Source organism: Penicillium brevicompactum (genome assembly GCF_028827555.1).
Source record: "Penicillium brevicompactum strain IBT 35665 chromosome Unknown utg000009l_segment0_segment0, whole genome shotgun sequence".
Taxonomy (NCBI): Eukaryota; Fungi; Ascomycota; class Eurotiomycetes; order Eurotiales; family Aspergillaceae; genus Penicillium; species Penicillium brevicompactum.
This window is the reverse complement of record NW_026623212.1, coordinates 960,704-978,684: the sequence shown is the minus strand read 5'-3', so window position 1 is coordinate 978,684 and position 17,981 is coordinate 960,704. Positions and strand designations below refer to the sequence as shown.

At 49.6% G+C, this 17,981-nt stretch overlaps 8 protein-coding genes across 8 annotated transcripts; 4 read left to right on the top strand and 4 right to left on the bottom strand.

Moving 5' to 3' along the window:
• Positions 1-1,582: 1,582 nt before the first annotated feature.
• On the top strand, positions 1,583-2,652 carry N7506_011813 (uncharacterized protein; the record flags this gene model as incomplete). Its single annotated transcript, XM_056961104.1, has 2 exons — positions 1,583-2,011; positions 2,389-2,652. The coding sequence occupies 2 exons, from the start codon at positions 1,583-1,585 to the stop codon at positions 2,650-2,652; spliced, it is 693 nt and encodes a 230-aa protein (XP_056805638.1).
• A 650-nt stretch (positions 2,653-3,302) lies between these two features.
• Positions 3,303-4,303, top strand: N7506_011812 (WSC domain-containing protein; the record flags this gene model as incomplete). Its single annotated transcript, XM_056961103.1, has 2 exons — positions 3,303-4,256; positions 4,292-4,303. The coding sequence occupies 2 exons, from the start codon at positions 3,303-3,305 to the stop codon at positions 4,301-4,303; spliced, it is 966 nt and encodes a 321-aa protein (XP_056805637.1).
• Positions 4,304-5,016: 713 nt separating this feature from the next.
• N7506_011811 (uncharacterized protein) lies at positions 5,017-6,002 on the top strand (the record flags this gene model as incomplete). Its single annotated transcript, XM_056961102.1, has 3 exons — positions 5,017-5,036; positions 5,092-5,635; positions 5,685-6,002. The coding sequence occupies 3 exons, from the start codon at positions 5,017-5,019 to the stop codon at positions 6,000-6,002; spliced, it is 882 nt and encodes a 293-aa protein (XP_056805636.1).
• A 120-nt stretch (positions 6,003-6,122) lies between these two features.
• Positions 6,123-6,867, bottom strand: N7506_011810 (sugar O-acetyltransferase; the record flags this gene model as incomplete). Its single annotated transcript, XM_056961101.1, has 3 exons — positions 6,123-6,209; positions 6,269-6,668; positions 6,734-6,867. 3 exons carry the CDS (start codon positions 6,865-6,867, stop codon positions 6,123-6,125), a joined length of 621 nt encoding a protein of 206 aa, XP_056805635.1.
• A 1,404-nt stretch (positions 6,868-8,271) lies between these two features.
• On the bottom strand, positions 8,272-9,822 carry N7506_011809 (homoserine O-acetyltransferase family protein; the record flags this gene model as incomplete). The annotated part of the gene is made up of 1 exon (XM_056961100.1): positions 8,272-9,822. The coding sequence occupies one exon, from the start codon at positions 9,820-9,822 to the stop codon at positions 8,272-8,274; it is 1,551 nt and encodes a 516-aa protein (XP_056805634.1).
• A 389-nt stretch (positions 9,823-10,211) lies between these two features.
• On the bottom strand, positions 10,212-11,567 carry N7506_011808 (glycoside hydrolase family 43 protein; the record flags this gene model as incomplete). The annotated part of the gene is made up of 2 exons (XM_056961099.1): positions 10,212-10,937; positions 10,989-11,567. The coding sequence occupies 2 exons, from the start codon at positions 11,565-11,567 to the stop codon at positions 10,212-10,214; spliced, it is 1,305 nt and encodes a 434-aa protein (XP_056805633.1).
• Positions 11,568-12,719: 1,152 nt separating this feature from the next.
• Positions 12,720-14,182, bottom strand: N7506_011807 (Helicase C-terminal; the record flags this gene model as incomplete). The annotated part of the gene is made up of 2 exons (XM_056961098.1): positions 12,720-14,021; positions 14,075-14,182. 2 exons carry the CDS (start codon positions 14,180-14,182, stop codon positions 12,720-12,722), a joined length of 1,410 nt encoding a protein of 469 aa, XP_056805632.1.
• A 2,150-nt stretch (positions 14,183-16,332) lies between these two features.
• On the top strand, positions 16,333-17,710 carry N7506_011806 (uncharacterized protein; the record flags this gene model as incomplete). The annotated part of the gene is made up of 3 exons (XM_056961097.1): positions 16,333-16,731; positions 16,787-17,062; positions 17,204-17,710. The coding sequence occupies 3 exons, from the start codon at positions 16,333-16,335 to the stop codon at positions 17,708-17,710; spliced, it is 1,182 nt and encodes a 393-aa protein (XP_056805631.1).
• Positions 17,711-17,981: the final 271 nt, after the last annotated feature.

Genomic DNA, 17,981 nt, shown 5'->3' with positions numbered 1-17,981 from the left:
ACCATCACAAATAACCGACCGGTGCAGGCATTGATCTCTTAAGGCGGAATGTCATCTGCAAATGCGTTCATCAGTGGAACCACGAGTCCTGTCACGTGCCGCGGCGTTTTGGCTCTCGTCCCGAGATTCCCAATCTCGCGACTGCTTTCTCACTCCCCCAACTCCAACCCGGAGCTTACCAACAACTCTCAATTGACGCGTCTGCGCGTCGTCTCCTGTGATAATCGGTTGGAATTGCGAGGAGTGCAAAGACACGTGTATGATTTGAGCGTGTCTTCGAATCGGAGACGCGCTGCTACCTAATCACAACATCCACCAATTATCACAAGAGGAGACGCGCAGTCTCCTCAGACGGATCTACGTTATTCTCTGTGGTGTTTCAAATCGCAGTCATCCGTGAAACAGGTATGTTGTCACCCAAGCAATCCCACAACAGCCCACTCGACACCGACACGAAGGAGGAAATATCAAATCCAGTCTCAATGACGAAGAATCTCACCCGAGCTTCTCATGACATGTCGGTCCTATCGAACCGTCGGCCAATGGACTTTATCCCCTTGAAACCAGGGTGGAAGAAGACATTGTTCCAGATGTGAGTGATTGAGAAATGAACAGAAATCTTAGAGACTGCCAATTTGGATCAATATTTTCCCTCTCTCTTGGGGTCAATATTATTCAACGAGTCCCACTGACTGTTTCCAGTGTTCTTGTACATACCAGAGCTCATCTAGCAACATTGCACACTCCAGCATCATGATCATGATCTTTCAAGCGCCCTCCTAGGGCTACGATTCCCTCAGCACACCTGGAAGAATGTTATGCAAGCCCAGTGACGAAATGTTCCAACGCACTCTGAGGCCTGTATATTTACTCTGTCTGTATGCCTTTCAAAGGAAACGAAGAGTATATCTATGACGAGTGAACAATTTAGGTAGTTTTCAATCCGAGGGCCAGCATAACATTCACATATCCCGTTTGTACAGCCGATACCATTTTATAACCAATCAATATTCCTTGAAACTTCGTCTAGGATGTTTTCTAGTTCATGGCTTGTCCAAAAATATCCCAGCCTCGTTCGCTCGTCTGGGCTTCATGTAATCAATGTGATTTACCTAGGTAATAAATGAGACAAGAAGTACCCGTAAACCATCTCGATCTAGAAGTGCTAGCGAATGGGGAAGACGCCGGGCAGCTCCAAAGCGCGTCCCTATGGTATGCAATTGTATGAGGACCATCCCAGCTCAACATTCCTCTGAAGACTCCGAAACAGCGAGCTCACTTGAGTCCCTCAGCTTGTCGCCCATGAAGAAAAAGAGCCAAGGAAATGGGCATAAGATTGCAGCAAGAAATCCAAGTAAACTTGACGCCCACACTATACCAAGACCCTTGTACACTGCCGAAATATCAACGAAAACATTTTCCTTTAGTCCACGGATGAAACCCCACTCTGAATTGTATATAGAGGAAATACAGCTGATAGACCGTACCTTGTCAAGCTATTAGCACTCATCGCACTCGCAAAAGGTGAGCAGGGTACGAATCCATGAAATAAAGTAAGATTGAATGATCTACAATTTCAGCTTTGTACGACCTGTTTCTTGACAGACAAAGTCAACAGAGCTCTATCAAAATGCGACAGTTCTCGTCACACTCTATGTTGTCCCTAATCTGGAAAGTGAAAAGAAGTGAGTTTATTGTCAATCGGCGTATGTTCGATTCTCTGGAACTAATTTCTGGCAGCCTGAAACTCATTCATTCCGTCTTTTCTGGCTTGGATCATTTTCTGGCTTTTCCCATCGTCGAAGAAACAGATATACCCCTCACAAATAGCTCCAGTATCCATGGACCTCCCATAGCCGAGTGGACTATCATGAAATGGCCTGTCGCGTCACGAAAATACCAAAAAATGCACGATGATCAAGAAAATCACGAATGGAATGATCGCTGTCCCTATATGACGGGGATCCATGATCAAGTCGGCGAAAAAGTGGGAGGAATGTCGGGCGTCAAAGTAAGTTCCCTGCAGGCCCCCATGATTCCTGTTTTTAGCTTTGCTAATGAGAGACATTTGCCTGTATGTGCAAATCAATGGGCATGATCATTCATGCCTACACTGCGTCGCCGCGCTCTACTCCCGAGTCCCGGCGCGATAGCGGGTATCGGGTCCCACGCACTGGAGATCCAGAAAGCACTATTCCAGAGTCCTGGCATCATGACCTGGACAAAGAGTCTATTCATTCATTCCTTTCTTTGGGCCTGGATCATTGAGTGATTTATCTCCCTTTCATTCAACGAACCACCCACCTTATAGGCGCCGAGGAGCTAAAGCTACTCTCGAAAAAATGCAACCACCCCTTCACCGAGCCCTACTTGACAAATCTCTCACAGGGTCAGGTTGTTGACCAAGAGGCCTTGTCGGCAGCCTTGAAATTGGGACAGATAGCATTTGCTGCTCTCAATGTGACAGATCCAGAGCCTCTCACACCGGACCATTACCTCTGGGATGTGTCTAACAAGCAGATCAGTCCTCATGTCAGTTGCATGGGTAGAGGATGTCTTCCTGGATCCCTCGATATAGTGAAGGAGAATCCCGAGAGGATGGCCGCTGGTGATAAGTTGATGAATGCCTATGACAGAGGCAAGGGATATTAAGCGGTTTTTTCCCCCCTATAGAGTCTTACCACTCGGAATCACTGAATCAGTGCCACGGAGCTAGTTTCGAAACTTCCCAAAACAGCTGTCGGAGTGGTAGATCGGTATTATGTGAGAGCATTGGAGCTCTATGTACGGAGTAGAAGACGAAGGGAGACGAAGAGAGAACAAGAATGGAGAGAGGTTCCCTCTCTTATCTATGTCTGTCTACTCCGCGGGGAGCTTGGCAAACAAGGCAAACACCTGAGCCAACAACCGATTTGCGAGCCAGCCAAAGTTGTGCCCTACTTCATGTGTAGACTCCCATTCTGTTTACAAAGATTGAGATCATGATATGATCCTCAAGTGATGATGATCGACCAAGGCAAATAGATGTTGAAAGGATGTTCCACTTCTAATCGGGAGTGTCATTCCACTGCCCGCGGAAACGCGCTCAAGAGAGAAAGAACCTCTCTCATGTGGCTGGAGATCGACAGCTTGGCACCCCAAATTCGCTCCACGTGATGGTCTTTCGCACAGCCGCATTTCAAGTGTCTTTCGCCCCTATGTTTTGTTCCCTTCTCTAAGTTTGAGTGGAAATGGCGCTGAGAGCCATTGTGAGCGCCCTTGTCGACAAATAGACACGCGGACCACTATACCAAGGCCCAACCATGGCACCGCCGACTTCAAAACCATCGGTCAATGGAGTTGAATTTCCTCCCGAGCCTACTGTGGGCCCCTCGCTCACAAATGCCTTGCATCCCCGCGATCTCGCTATAAAAGAAGTCGATGGTTTTTCCTATATGGGCTGCTTCGCAAACAATGCCACTGTAATAGCAGGCTATCACGAAGAATTCAGTCGGCTAAATCCAGATTATTGTTGCAATGTGTGCAAGAATCGATCGACAAACAATACCTGGTGTGGTTTGGGGAATGGAAATTACTGCTTTTGTGATTCCACGACCGTTGCGAATCCATCTTCGCTTCCCGATTCATCATGCTCATCAACTTGTTACGGCGACGTTAACTATGCTTGTGGTGGAGCTGGCGCAGTGGGTCTATACAGTGCAACTACCGAGTTTGTCCCCACCAAAACAGCAATCGTCTCGAAAACCCTGGAACTGGAAGGCTACAGCAACTATGGCTGCTTCACAGACTCGAGCGATCACCGCGTTCTCAGTGCTAAGCAACAGGTATTCCAAATGAATGACCCGGAATGGTGCTGTAGCTTTTGTGCCGGTGCTGGTGGTGGCTATCGGTGGTGCGGTGTTGAAAACGGACATAACTGTTACTGTGCGAGCAGTACGAGCAGCGGTGCACTCGAAGCGCCGGCGAGTGAATGCAAAGTAGGCTGCTACGGCAAGCCAAATGTACAATGTGGCGCAAGGCTCCGGATAAACTTGTACAGCGCAACAGGCTCTCTTCCCGAAACAGTATCTGCTGTTAGCACAACCCAGGCAGACCAAGAGTCTACCACGGTGGCTATCTCGGGCAACAGCTCGGGCTCGGGCTCGGGCCTAAGTGGTGGAGCCATAGCAGGGATCGCCATCGGCGCAGTTGCAGGCGTCGTTTCGGCAGGACTGGCATTTTGGTTTTTGTGTCGCAGTCGCCGCAAAAGCGATTTCGTGAGAACACAGAGCTTACCATCGAGTGATAACAGGATATTAAATAAGGATCCTCGAGAGTTGGATGCAGATATAGATCGCTCATCAGAGCTACCCGTTGCAGCCGCAAACATGCAACCCTTGGAGTTGGATACTAACCCTGCGCGATGATCAATGTATGTACATACGAGATATATTGTGTAAGAAGGGAGAGAGAAAGAAATCTAGATCTGGTTATCTACCTGCGGCGAGCCTGACCAATCTGGCAGCGACGGCCTCCGAAAACCGACAAGCACTTTCGTCCCCCTTAGACCGAGCTCTCTGGATCTTGCTAGGTAATATTGTTGTTATGAATACTTTCCTTCCATTTGATTACTAGCTAAATCGACTCGAATACCTAGGATATTGTGCCGTCGCCGCCACCGATTTAGGTAATGGATTCACAGGGTAGATAGATCACTACCAGGTTCTCCAAGTTTTATGGTCCTAGGGACAGAGATGCCTTCCCCCAGAGAGGCCATCGCTGTTTATTTTGTCATTCTTTGCAGAGCTCCTTCACCTCCGCTGCCCAACTTAATGCTTGTACCCACAGACCAACCTTGGAACTTCAAAGTCACATCTCAACGCTTGCTATTGCTTAGAAGTCATCATACACTGCAAAATCTCCATAGTTAAGCGCTGTTTTCGTTATACAAAGGTTTTGGCCCCTTCTCAAGCATTGAATCACAAGTATCGCTCTGTTTATTTCCAACGATATCCCCAGTCAAGAGCTTGAATCAAAATGGACCCCGATGGCACCAAGTGAGAACCACACCCCATTCCTGCAGACACTTCCGAGTGTATACTGACTCTGTAGAACTTCATATGCGGTTGAGGGCAAGATTACTATCCAACTGAAAGGTTCATATGAGGGACAAACGGCCGAAGCCACGATTGTGAAGGTTTTTGAGCCATTCACGCTTTCCTGTGTGATGGTTGTTCGACTGTCACGCTCTAGGTTGGCATCGAAAGGTAATATGGTGCTGAAACTTTTTGACCGACGCTTCGCTTCGCAAATCAGAGAAGAACAAGAAGCCAGTCCCTGGACCCCGGATATCGAAAAGGAGTATCATCAGTTCGCCACCGAGGGCAGTGCATCAAGTTTCACCGCCAATCTCAACTCCAAGGACGAAACTGTTGCCCAACAAGCAGACACACGAAATGTTTCTCAGAATGAAGGCTTTATTCAACATCTCATGTCCGAGTCCCATGACACCGAGTTTGAAGTCTACCATACCCCGAAAGACATACAAGGGGAGGATATTCCCCAGCTATTTGCCAACATCCCAATGCTCATTGCAATCGACACGCATGCGCCAACAGCTAGCCAGTACATTGATCCTCCTGGTTTTTCTGTTACAGTACATCAAAGGCTTTGAATTAGCCGATATTATCGACTGCGCTCCCAAGGAGTGTTGGCAAAGCATCGGCGATCGAGGGATATCGAATGAAGATGTCAAACGGCCGAACTTCATTGTACAAAGGCAAGAAGCAAATGTTTGCAAGGTTTTCATGATCGACCTTGCGTTGTGTCTATTCCGCAGCGAATCTGAAGATGACGCGGAGTGGGATCAATGGAAGGCCATGCAGGACGAAGAAGGGACGGTCGTATACGTCATGCAAAGGAAGTTGAAGGGTGGATGTACATACCATCGATCTGCTCGATACGAACAATTAGATGAGGATTGGAATATGGAAGATGGTCCCAAGCGGCCTCGGGATGGATGATCTTTATTTTGCTTCTATGGCTTTGGTGTTGCGCATGGTGATACTTTCAAAGCGTGAAATTTACACTTCATAAAACGAATTGATGACATTCGATGAAGTCACCTTCCTTGCAAAGCGCCGTTATTGTTGCTCAGGGTCCATGCTAGTCTCGATGCGACGAATAACCCTGGCAGGATTACCCGCAGCGAAATGGAAAGGAGGGACATCCTGTCACAATTAGCTGAATGCATACTTGAAATACCAGAATGACAAAATTGTCTTCTCACCTTCGTTACCACAGAGCCAGCTCCAACTGTGCTTCCCTTCCCAATTCGTACGCCTGCTAGAACGAGAACACTGCCCCCGATCCACACATCGTCCTCGATATGCACTTCCTTCCCACCTTCCGGGCCTTTCAAGCCTCGTCGAACAGCCGGATCCATCGGGTGAGTAGCACCATAGATACAAACGTTAGGCCCAAACAAGACATTCTCTCCAATGGTAACCAGGCAAGTATCGAGGACAAGTAGATTGAAGTTCAAAAAAGTGCCCTTTCCAACTTTGAAATTCAGTCCATGGTCCACAGAGATGGGGCCGTCCACAAAGGGATCTGTGTCTTCAAAAAGCGCTTCGTCCGCCTTGGAATCCGAGTCCACGGCTGGCATGGGACGAGTGTCACAAACGATGCTAAAAAATGACAGTCAGTACCCAACTCAATTGAATAGCGATGGAATCATGTCCTATCAACTGACTTTCTCCAGAGCTTGACTTTTTCTCGTCTTGATGCATTTCCTGCAGCGTTGAACTCATCACAAGCCTGCTTGCAGCGCGTGCGGTTCGCTTGTAGGTCCTCATCCCAGGCCCAGTAGAGCTCTCCACGGAGCATCTTTTGCCATTCTTTTGAGTGTGCCATAATGTATTCTGCTTGTACGTGGGATCTTTCTGAAAGCAAAAGGAAATTGTCAAATGATCAAGAGTTCCACGCGGTGTGAAGCACATTTATACCAGCAAGTTTGCATCCATGGATGTCATTGAGTGGGGCTAGAGTGGGGGCATTATGGGGCGCCTGAACTCTAGCGGCGCTATCCGTGTCCGAATCGGGTAGTTCGGCCAGCAGGTACAATTCTTGGAATCTTTCGTTCGAGGCTTATTGCATAATTTGCTTTTATGGTTGGAGGAAGATACAGTATAGAATCTCTGGGACTGAGAATAGAATGCCTTCGGTTGGGTGTGTATATGGAAGATCGCGCAGCCGGATAAATCTTTCACCAGATAGCGTACTGTTGTAGTTTTCATTGGGACACAAGGGGCTAGTATAGTGGGAGGTGATGGCCTTCGTTGTATCAGAGATAGCCTTATGACTACTTGCATTTGCAGGGTAAAGTGGTAGGACTTACTATGAGAATAACATGAAGCTCACTGGGCTGCCGAATAGTAGAAATTAACCAATCAGATCTGTCTCGGAACAACAATAACCCGCTCATCCCGGTCTGTTCGAACTAACTCGTGAGTTGCAACAACACTCATGCTGAGTTTGTACCCAGATTTACAACGCGGACAATCGTTCAATCCACGAACCCCTACTATGCCATGTCACAAGCAGCTCAAAATTTTCCCGATCTCGAGATTTGACGCGTTCAATGCATTCATAACAACCAAACATTCCGACGGGCCAACCTGTCGCGCACGGCATAATTTGATGAATATCATACTTGATGTAGCTTTTGATTTCATCAAAGAAGTGCTCGTTTCACCGGACAACATGTCCACTGACAGAAGTCTCCAGCTGGTATCTTGTCTGTTGACAACGCTAACTGCCCAATTCGAGCTCCAAATCACTGAGCTATTTCAATTCCTCTCCCCTTTTGCCTGTCTCATCTGCCCCATTCTTCCCAAACGAGCTTCAAGTCAAGTTTTATTTGTAGCCTGCTTACCAAGCTGTAATCTGCTATCTCTCGCCCTGTGATGAGTTCGTTTTGACGAATATAAGCCAATACTGCAGGCATCTGCTGGACAACGTCCATATTCCATTCACATGGATATGTGACGGAAGATAGCTGGAAGCCGGTGATTACAAACCTGAGAGCAACCTCTGAGGGCGAGCCTGTAGTCTCTTATTATTTCTTAATGGAATGATCATCTTAAAACCTACTGGTTTTCCAAGGTTACTCATAAGACTCTCCACAAACGTAGATGAGAGGGATGTCATTGAAAACAAACGCCTGCTAAATGCATTTTGAAGAGTAAAGCTCCACCACTATACAATCTGGCTATCTCACTGATTACGCGACTAGTCAAGGAACTTGCCAAGCGCACCACCAATGTTCTTCAAATCCAACAGGAAAGTGTCGTGACCGAACAGCGACACGTCATCGCCGAGCTCAACGTGCTTCACATTCTGGTTTCCTCCAGCACGGAGTGTCTCCGCGATCTCACGCTGCTGCCACGCAGGGAAAAGAATATCACTAGCGACACCCATGACAAGCACAGGGTGGTTCTTGAGCGGCGCAAGACCAGCAACAAGATCACGAGGGGGTCCCTCTGTCCCATCGGTAGAAACAGACTCATCCAACGGCGTCGCATTGGATGCAGAGCCAGGCTGTTCCTCATACGGCTGATCCGGAAGAGTAAGACTGCAAGCCTCGGAAGAGCTAGGAGGAACGTCGCCATGAGCAATACGATCCTCGGACTCGGCCCGCCGCTTCAGAGTCTCAGTCTGATGCGCGTGACCAAGATCGAACAAGTCCATAGCCTTAGACACATACAGAAGACTGTTTGGATCATACTCAAGACAAAACTTCTCACCAGCGTGATCGAGATATGTCTCGATAAGGAAGTCCGGACAAAGAGCGGGCTGCTTGCTAGGATCCGCGCGTTGACGACCAAAGCGCATTTCCCACTCCGGACCACTGCGGTAGGTAACGGTAGCGATCTCGCGCGCGAGCTTCATACCCGAGTGCGGTGGGATCGCATCGTAGTAGAATCCACGCGCCCAGTTCGGGTCCATCATCAGGACCTGGCGCTGGGTGTGGCGCATCGCGATACTGTAGGGGTGACTGCGAGCGCAACCGCTGATGCTAACGATCTTGCCCACGCGCTCTGGGAAGAGCACGCCGGCTGCTAGACTTTGCATGCCGCCCATGCTTGATCCGACGGAGGCGGCGAGTTTCTTGATTCCCAGCCCGTCGAGGAGGCGGAATTGCGCGCGCACCATGTCGTCAAGGGTCAGGATCGGGAACCGGGTCGCGTACCGCTTGCCGTCGGAGGGGTCAACCGACGAAGGGCCTGTGCTGCCGTAGCATCCTCCCAGTACGTTTGTACAGATGATGTGGTATTTGTTGGTGTCGAGAGGCAGGCCGGGGCCGATGAATTTCTCCCACCAGCCGGGCTTCGGGTTTGATGCTGTGCTGTGGGCATGGCTGGAAGCCGACAGGCCGGTGTGGAGGAGGATAGCGTTGCTCTTGTCGGCGTTGAGTTCTCCCCATGACTCATATGCGATATCGAACTCGTTCAAGACACCGCCCCAGTCCAGCAGGAGCGGCTGTTCGCAGTGGTATGATTCATGTTGGCCGGTGGTGTATGAGGGTTCGGGACCGGATCGGAGGGAACGGGCGGAGAGTTGTGCTGATTTTGCTTCTTGGGCGTCGAGGCAGGGGAATGACATAGCCGGGTTAGAAGAGTCCCTATGAGCTGACTCCGCGGCTGCAGACTTCCGCGTGCCGGTATGTAACGAGGCGGCCCATTGTGCAGACAGCGCCCGGGTTGGCCCAGGGCTGGCGAAGAAACTGCCTCTCGGGGCTCGCAGTATACGTGAAGCAGCACGGGCAGCTTGAACTCGCATATTGGCGTGAATAATTAGGAATTGGAAATCAAGTCGGAGCTGGGAAGCTTAGAGATTAAAATTGGACACCTGAGGCGGCGATCTGTCGTCATCTGCGATATCGGTGATTGGTGGAGAAGCACTGGGATCTACCTGCTCCCCGGGGCCGTACACAACACAACCATCTCCAGAGTTTCCCGGCGGGTTCACGGCGTCCAGGTTAACCGAATGAATCAACTGACCAAATAGAACAGAGCTACATGTTATCCGTTGCGTATATATGCACCTCAATTGAATCAGATCCGTTTCTTCGTGATTCCCCAATATCTGCCGCTAGATTCGCTAAACTCAACGCCGAATGATATGCTTCAAACTTATTTTCAGAACAAAAAATGAAGGACCCTCACAACTCAGCGGGATCTCCTTGTAGAACTCGTGGACGTCTGGTTCGCTGTGAGCTCCGCCATCACGATCGTGTTGTTGTTCGATCGGATATCCAAAGCTCCGGCCCACATACAACGATGTGTTCCACAGTTCGCATGGAAGACAATCTTGGTTCCATCTGTTGACACCGTCGCGCCGCCGGGAGACTCGAGACCCCAATCAGATGTCTGCAGCAAAGGCCGATCAGCCCTGGCATATCGGCCTTTGAGAGACTTAGAGTGTGCGTATTTCACATTGTACCCAAACGAGGTATAGCAATGAGAAGAGAAGAACAGGTAATAAGTTCCGTCTGAGGTGACGATGATATTGGGAGCCTCGACGAGCGGACCGTCGGAGCCATCGATATCGAGAATCTTCACTGCGTCTCCGACCGTTGTGACGCCGTCACTCTTTAGTTCCTGCAGTAGGATCGGAACAGATACCACTGGCTTCTTACTGTTGCCGCAATTGCCGCCATGGCCAACACTGTTTCCGTCGCCTTTGTAGACGACATAGAGTGTGCCGTCCGTATCTCGGAAGGGCGATGGGTCAATTGCACCGCCGTGTTTGTGGGGGCAAGCCAGTGGTTCATTTTCCGGGATGAATGGGCCCAAGGGACTTGTGCCGTTTGATACCGCGACGCCAACACAATGATGGGTACCGAAATTTTTCTTCACTTGACCTGAGTAATACATCACGAATTTGCCGTCATTCTGGGAACGCGTTAGCATGAGAGATTACCTCAACTGGTGCACAACTCCTACCCGCTGAATCACATCAGGTGCCCAGTGATTGACCTTTCCCTCCCATGGCCCAAGCGTAGGCAGTGTATCGTAGTCTGCCTTGAGTGTCCAGTTCACAAAATCACTCGAGGTAGCCACAGGCACGTGGATGCTGTTGGGATTCTTCTTCTGGGGATTGGTTCCATACGCATACCAAATTCCATCGTGCTTCATGAGTCCGGGGTCGGGAAAGTTGTGCAGAGCAAATTTGGGCGCGTTTTTCTCTTCGTGGTAGCTTGCATCTTCATTGGGCTGAGGCAGTTTCCAGTAATCGTCTGTGTCTTTCGCATAACCGTAAATTTTCGTGAAATATATCGGGAGTGCTATGACAAGTGCGCTGACGGTGAACGCGACAAACACAATGGCGCAGATTGCTCCCATCTGACGCCTTCCCCATGGTTTTGTGAAGAATGCTTTCTTCTGTGGCTTTTCAGTCGCCTCGTTGCCTTCCTCGACCGCTGGCGACCATGGTGGTGGGTTATCGTTCCTGTCTGGGACTTCGTTGACCGCGACAGAAGGATCGACCTTATTATCAGCCTCAAACGATATTTGAGATGCCATTTCCAAGGTTCCGACAGGAACAAGTCGCTATCGGAGGTGCTGCGGATATGCGTGAAGGTACACCGCTGGATTAAGTCAAAACTCCTGTCGTGTTATGCGGTGTGTTATTCCATGTCGATCGCTGGAATTTTATCAGATCAGATCAGAAATGAAATTTGAAACCGCCCCAAATCTGGCCACGGGCGCTTTTATATGAATGGTGTGAAATGGGAATAAAGGGCCGAGGCGTCGCCGATTGGGTGGGATTCATGCGTCTTTAGACCCTGAGGACGGACCCTTCAGGCGCTAGCATTCCCACCGGAACAGATCCCATCGAGCACACCATTTCTGAAACGAAGGTCGATTTTCCCCCGGCACAGAAGAGGGGAAACATGTCTCCCGAAAGTCAAGCTTTTGCGGGTGAGGACAGGAGCGTATTGGGCCAATAGGCACACGCATCTGGACATTATGTTGACTATCACCTGCTATCTCGGGTCTAGCCTCTACTCAATCCATTCTTTTGTTTGTGTCTGTCTTTTTTAGAACTTTAAATTTATCACACTTGCCCTCTAGGTTCCTGGGCATTTCTGGGCGAAAAGTTAGGATTTTATCAAGCGATGGCGCATTGAGTCTTATGTTTTCCGGATCTCACGGCAGCAAGAGGGTTTCAAATGTGGATGTCAAGCTGCTAAAATCATAATCACTTGCGGGTACCATGCTTAGGCGAGCTAGGCACCGCAATTACCACTTTTCTCTTTTTTGAGTCTTGGGCGTACAAGGAAATTGGTTGGTTCGTTCCAAGCGAAATGTCTTGATAAATTTGGATCAAGCAACGGTCGGAACTCTTGGAAGCCGTGTTCTATGAAAAGCTACATGCAGGTTAAAAATTCTAGAAAACCCTGTCGATTTGAGGCTAGCCCATGGCCTTTCTTAAATTTGCCACAGTCGGGGGGCTCTTTTAGGCTAAGAGGGGAATGGGACAGGAAAACGTGCCATTTAGAGTTAAGCGCACATGCACGCCAAGCCCCGGTGGCGCAGCGCAATCTTTATACACCTGGGCATCCTACGGATTACTTTGAGTTAAAAGACATCTTTTCATTCGGGGGAAACCCCAAGGTAATTTGCTAATCATTACATGCATCATTGTTTTGAAAGCCGCGAAGGGGGCGAGAATCAAAGCAGATTGTGACTGGACTTCTTTCGCTGAGGGGAAGAGTTGGGTGGCTGGGTTCGTCGTCTCTTGGACCGTCCATCCCAGATGTCTTCCTCGGAGTCTTCCTCGCTATCCTCGAGGTACTGAGCCAACGAGGCTTGGGAATTTGGCCGGGGGGCGCTAGCCTTGAATGGAGGCTCACGGCACGCATCCCCTCCCTCGTCCACGATGAGGGTTCCATTGCCCTTTTCCGAGAGTTTGCGCTTGAGGGGATTCTCACGGACTGTTTTGGCGTCGGCCTCTGTGCCCGTGTTGGTTGCGAGCGCAAGATCATGAGACTTCTTAGATTCCCCGATATCGTCCCAACTGAGGAGCAGATCAGTGGCGCAAAGTTCTGTCTCTCCTGCCTCAGGGTGTGTGGGGACCTGATGGTGTGGCTCGTCGTCAGGATCCCACTCATCTTCATCCCACTCATCTTCGGAATCCCAATCATCCTTCATCCATGGTGGGAGGTTGTCTTGCTGGGTAAAGAAGCCTTCGTCCATGCCCTGCCGGGTTTGCATTCTCTTGGCCCAGGTATCGGCTCTGCCCATGAAGACATAATCATCTCCCGGATACCCTGGGAGCATTTCCCCGAGATACTTCAAGATCTCCCATGCTCTGTTGTAAGCCTCGAAGGCTGTTTCACCCCGGTCCTCCCAGAATCCAAATTGAGGCATCCGTATCTCGAGGTCTTCCAGCGAGAGAATCACGCCCCACTGTTTCATGAATTCCCAACGACCCCATTTGTTCAGACTGTGGTTTCTTTCATCCCCCAGGTCATTGTAGTGCCTACACAGATGTACCACACCCACGAGAATCCAGGCCATCCGGTAGTTTTTGTGAACTCGGTTTTTCTCATGAGGAAGGCAAATCAGTGTCCCTGAAGCGTCAACCTCGCCGTTCACGGGCCAGGTCTTAATGGGGTCGGTAACTGCAGTTACGACGTTTCGTGTCGACTCGCTGCCGAGTATCTCGAGTGGGGCGAGCTTCGTCAGCCCTCTGCTCCATGTGCCGTAGAGGCTGAACATGATCAGAATCGGCCAGCTGATCACCAGCCGCCGAAGCCATTTGACATGGCGGAAGAGAAGGTATGCCGCAAGGCCGGTCTCGCCGCTCTCATTGTTTGAGTAGCTCAGCCAGTTGTATGGGTGAACTGGGCCGTCGATGTTGACGGGAATTGGCTCTTGCAACTCTGGCTTAGCCTTTTGGCCACCCATTGTTTTGATTGGGATGGCCGCGGCCTCATCGCCCAGAAGTTCTCCTTCAAGAGCCTCGCGTGGCTGTTTCAATCGTCAACATGAGGATTCTCAGAACGCACAACTACAAAACTTACAAGTGGGATGTTGTATTGGTGGGAGTAGACAGCAGTGTTGGCTGTTTTGGTTTCTTTCGTGGGACGGACGGGCTCGTCAGGTCCCGAGGTGCTCTTGCGTTTGACCATCTTGTCAAGTTATCTTACGAAAGGTCAGCAGTTGTTCAGTCAAGTCATCCTTCAAAAGCTAACCAGTTGGAAAATTGGAAAAAGTTGTGGAGGTAACTGTCCAGGTACTTGAAGTTGATTTTAGCTGGAGATGAAAGTTGATGTAGAAGGTAGAGCGCGTTGGGGGAGTTAAACACAGAAGAACCGTTTGGGGGTGTGTGGAAAGGTCACGCGCGACACCGTGATGGGATCAATTTTGCTCTCCACAAAGCAAGCACGAGACTGGCAATTAAAGATAAGAAGTTTCTTGAGGATCCAATCCCTTTGCCCAGTAGGGCCTTCCACGTGTATACCATTTCCATTCCTAACTCTTCGAACTATCAATTTAGCAAATTCGAGAGAGCCTTGTCATATACAAAGCCATTCATATATTCGAACAAATACCCACAGCCCTGGAGAATGAGCATCCCCAATATCACCCATGGAATACGCACCAAGTGCCTAATGGAAAATTGATCGAAGGGTACGGAGTAACTGTACACAAATTAGATGAACTATATACCCATACTCCCGAGGTCGAGGGTACAACTTCCAAGCCCTGGAGGTTGGCATGCAATCTGGTTGTTTGACATTCAATTAGGCACAGAGTCCGGAGGTCCGTTTTCTAACACCCAGGGCTTGAAAAGTAGGTACACCCTGCAGGTGAGCTCCCGAGTCGCCTTGGAAGCATCGCGGAATTGATTCAACGGGAGCACTTCAGGGTTTTCCCCTGGGAAGATGCACCAACGAAATCCGTGGTTGCCGAAGAATTAGACAAATTATGGATAAGCTCTTATATCACGGCGAAGAAGAAATGATATATATTGAAGATGATAAATATCAAAGATAGCTCTCTCAGAGCTTCCAAGATTGTATACTCCAGATGCTCATTTCATGAAAGGCGGGGGGAAGATCCAAAAGTAAAGAATAAAGACTGGATGAGGATGGTGAACAACGGATAGGCAGGCGGCAGGCGGCAGGTTTGACATGTCTGGCCCAAATAGAATCTTGCAAGAACAAAGAAAGACGATGCGTGCTTGCTTTGAATGAGCTGAGAAGCACGCAAGCCTCCACAGGCAAACATCACATTTTACACTTTTCCCATACTTTCCCAAGAAAAAAGGCAGGAAGCAGACCACATCACGGCTCTGCCTCGTTTGACCACAACGCGAACGCAAGAAGCCAATCAGTGGCCTAGTGCTGAAGGTGCATGTAAATACAGCATAGAGAAAACAAGCATTCTAGTGTCTAGGTCTGCATTAAAGCTGGCCCAGGCGACGTAAATGCGGGGAGAGGTCTAGCGTCGGGCACCCCGAGGCAAAGATAGATAGACATGCCGACCGTGTCTGGCTGCGAATACCGATGTGGGGTCGGTGATAGCTAGGCGCCGTACAATTTGGGTTGATTGTGCATTATGTTGACCTTCTTCTAGCTGATTTGGCTGTGTGGGTTCGGCTCAACGAGCCCAAAGTAAGACAGACTCTTTCGCTTGTGTAAAAGTCAGACTCGGCGGTGGTCGTCAGTGCGAGTCGCTGACTGCCCCCCTACGCGTCATCATATCGTTTGAGTATGAGACGCAGGGGGTGAGCAGGCTGCCGAAACCTGCGCAGCGCCACAATAGTAGAACATTGGCGGCGTCACCGAAATCGTCTTTGACGAACACCGGAGCGCATGGCTGGTGTTGACAGCCCTTATGAGTGATGGCACAATACCCGCCAATGAGGAGTGAAGATAAGCGGCTCACGCGATCATTTGCCTTAGGATTTTGGATATTCGGGGCGAGGGAGCTCGGAGTCGACGCCAGTCAGCTGCTCCACATCTGCAGGAACGAAGGTTGACGAAGTCCACTGGAGCCGATATGTGGGGCGGCCCGTGCCGAACCACTCACCACGTCTCTGTGAACACTGTCAAGACTATACGAGATAATTCTGAGCTGAAGTCGAAACAGCCAGGGCTGGCAGGAAGTTGTGGTGATTTTTGCCGTGCTATCATCGACACCGGCAATGGATTATATGTATAAAAGGTCAAGTCCCATCGTCGATTTCTAGACATCAACCATAATCACAACACTCTGTTCATACTTCATTAGTATTCACTCATCAAGAACCATATCTATAATGGCCCCTTCCATAATGTCAGCACCCTCCCCTCTGACTAGAAGGCGAAAGGGCCGCGCTGACTCTCCCAGAAGCTCGAATGACACTGCCAGTGTCCCTGTGGCACCAGTCAAGGCCATCCAGACCACCAATGGCTCCAATGGCACTGATGGAAATGGTGTCTCTGTCACGAAGGAACTCAGTACTTTGAATGAGATCAGCAAGCAAACCGTTCTGAACACTACATTTGATGTCTTCATGAAGACCGAGCTTGCAGTCGAAGCTCGCAAATTCGACTGTGTGAAGCATGTCCGCCCGGCTCAGTTCCCAGAGGCTCTCGGAGCTTTGCCTTTCCCTCAAGAGCTCAGAGGGCTCGTAGCCTGGACTGATGCATTTGTTGAGCGACTCGGGTGGGCCGCCTTGCAGGCAGAACAGGTGAGAACAGCATGAGTTTTCAGCAACAGCAAAAGCTAACCTTGAGAGCTTTTAGAAAACCGCTAGCAAGCAGACGTCCCTTACCCGTGCCGAGCAGAAGATTGAAAGTCTCAATCTCCGTATTCAGGACCTACAGACAAAGCTTCACGACTCCGTTGGCATGAACCACAAGCTCAAGGGTGAGATCTCTCACCTGACCAGCCGCAACCGAGCCCTCGAGGAGCAACACAAGTGGGATGTCGAGCAGATCGAGTCTTTCAACAACACCATATCCGAGAAGCAGACGATGATCTGGGGTTTGACCAAGGAGAATGAGAAGCAGAGAGCTAGCGTAGGCCGTCTCGTGGAGCGGGTCAAGAAGCTCATCTCTCAGCACAAGGGAGACAAGAGCTTGATTGACGCCTTTGAAGATTGAAAGGCTGCTGACAAGATCCACGATGCTGAAGTTGATAAACTGGTTGACTCTTTGAAGAAGGATGTCGAAACCCAGGTGACTGCCACCAAAGACGCCCTGGCAAAGGCAGACATTGCGGAGGCTCGTTTCAAGAATCTGGAGGCGGAGAATGCTCGACTGGTCACATTGGATGCTCAGCTTTCAGAGCGTGTCCTATCTATCACCGAGCAGCTCAAGAGACTTGAGGCAGAGTTCGGAGCCTCCGAGGGACAGAAGGCGACCCTGGAGGCATTGCTTGCCGAGCTCAAGAAGAAGGAGACCAATGCTCAGATCGAAATTCAAAACCTCCATCAGAAGCTGCATGATGCTAAGGAGAGCGTGGAGGATGCCAAGGAGAAGGTCCTTGCTGCGAATGAGCATGCTAGGGCTCACTGGGATATTCTCCAGGCCATTCGGGTTGACGGTGGTTGGTCACGAACGGACAAGGGAGATGTCTGTGATATCAAACTGGCACCTTCTGTCTGCCGGCTCCCTGAATCTCAGACCCAACCCATCGCTGAGATCAACAACCCATTCAACAACTGAGCGTCTACTCACTGAATGGATTTATTCTGGCAGGGGGCGTTGTCAGATTATCTTGCGCTGGGGACTGCGATGGTGTGTGTGTTTCTTTGTCTGTGTCCTATTCTGCTTGTTGTAACGCTATATTTGCTTCTGAAATGAAAATGATGCATTTTCCATCGATCTAAGATAACAAACTTCCCAGCCTTGGAAGTTTTCAAAGTAATACCCCTTAGAGGTTCAATACTTATGAGAAATCACGGTATGTATGCTTTGTAATTATGCACATAAAAGG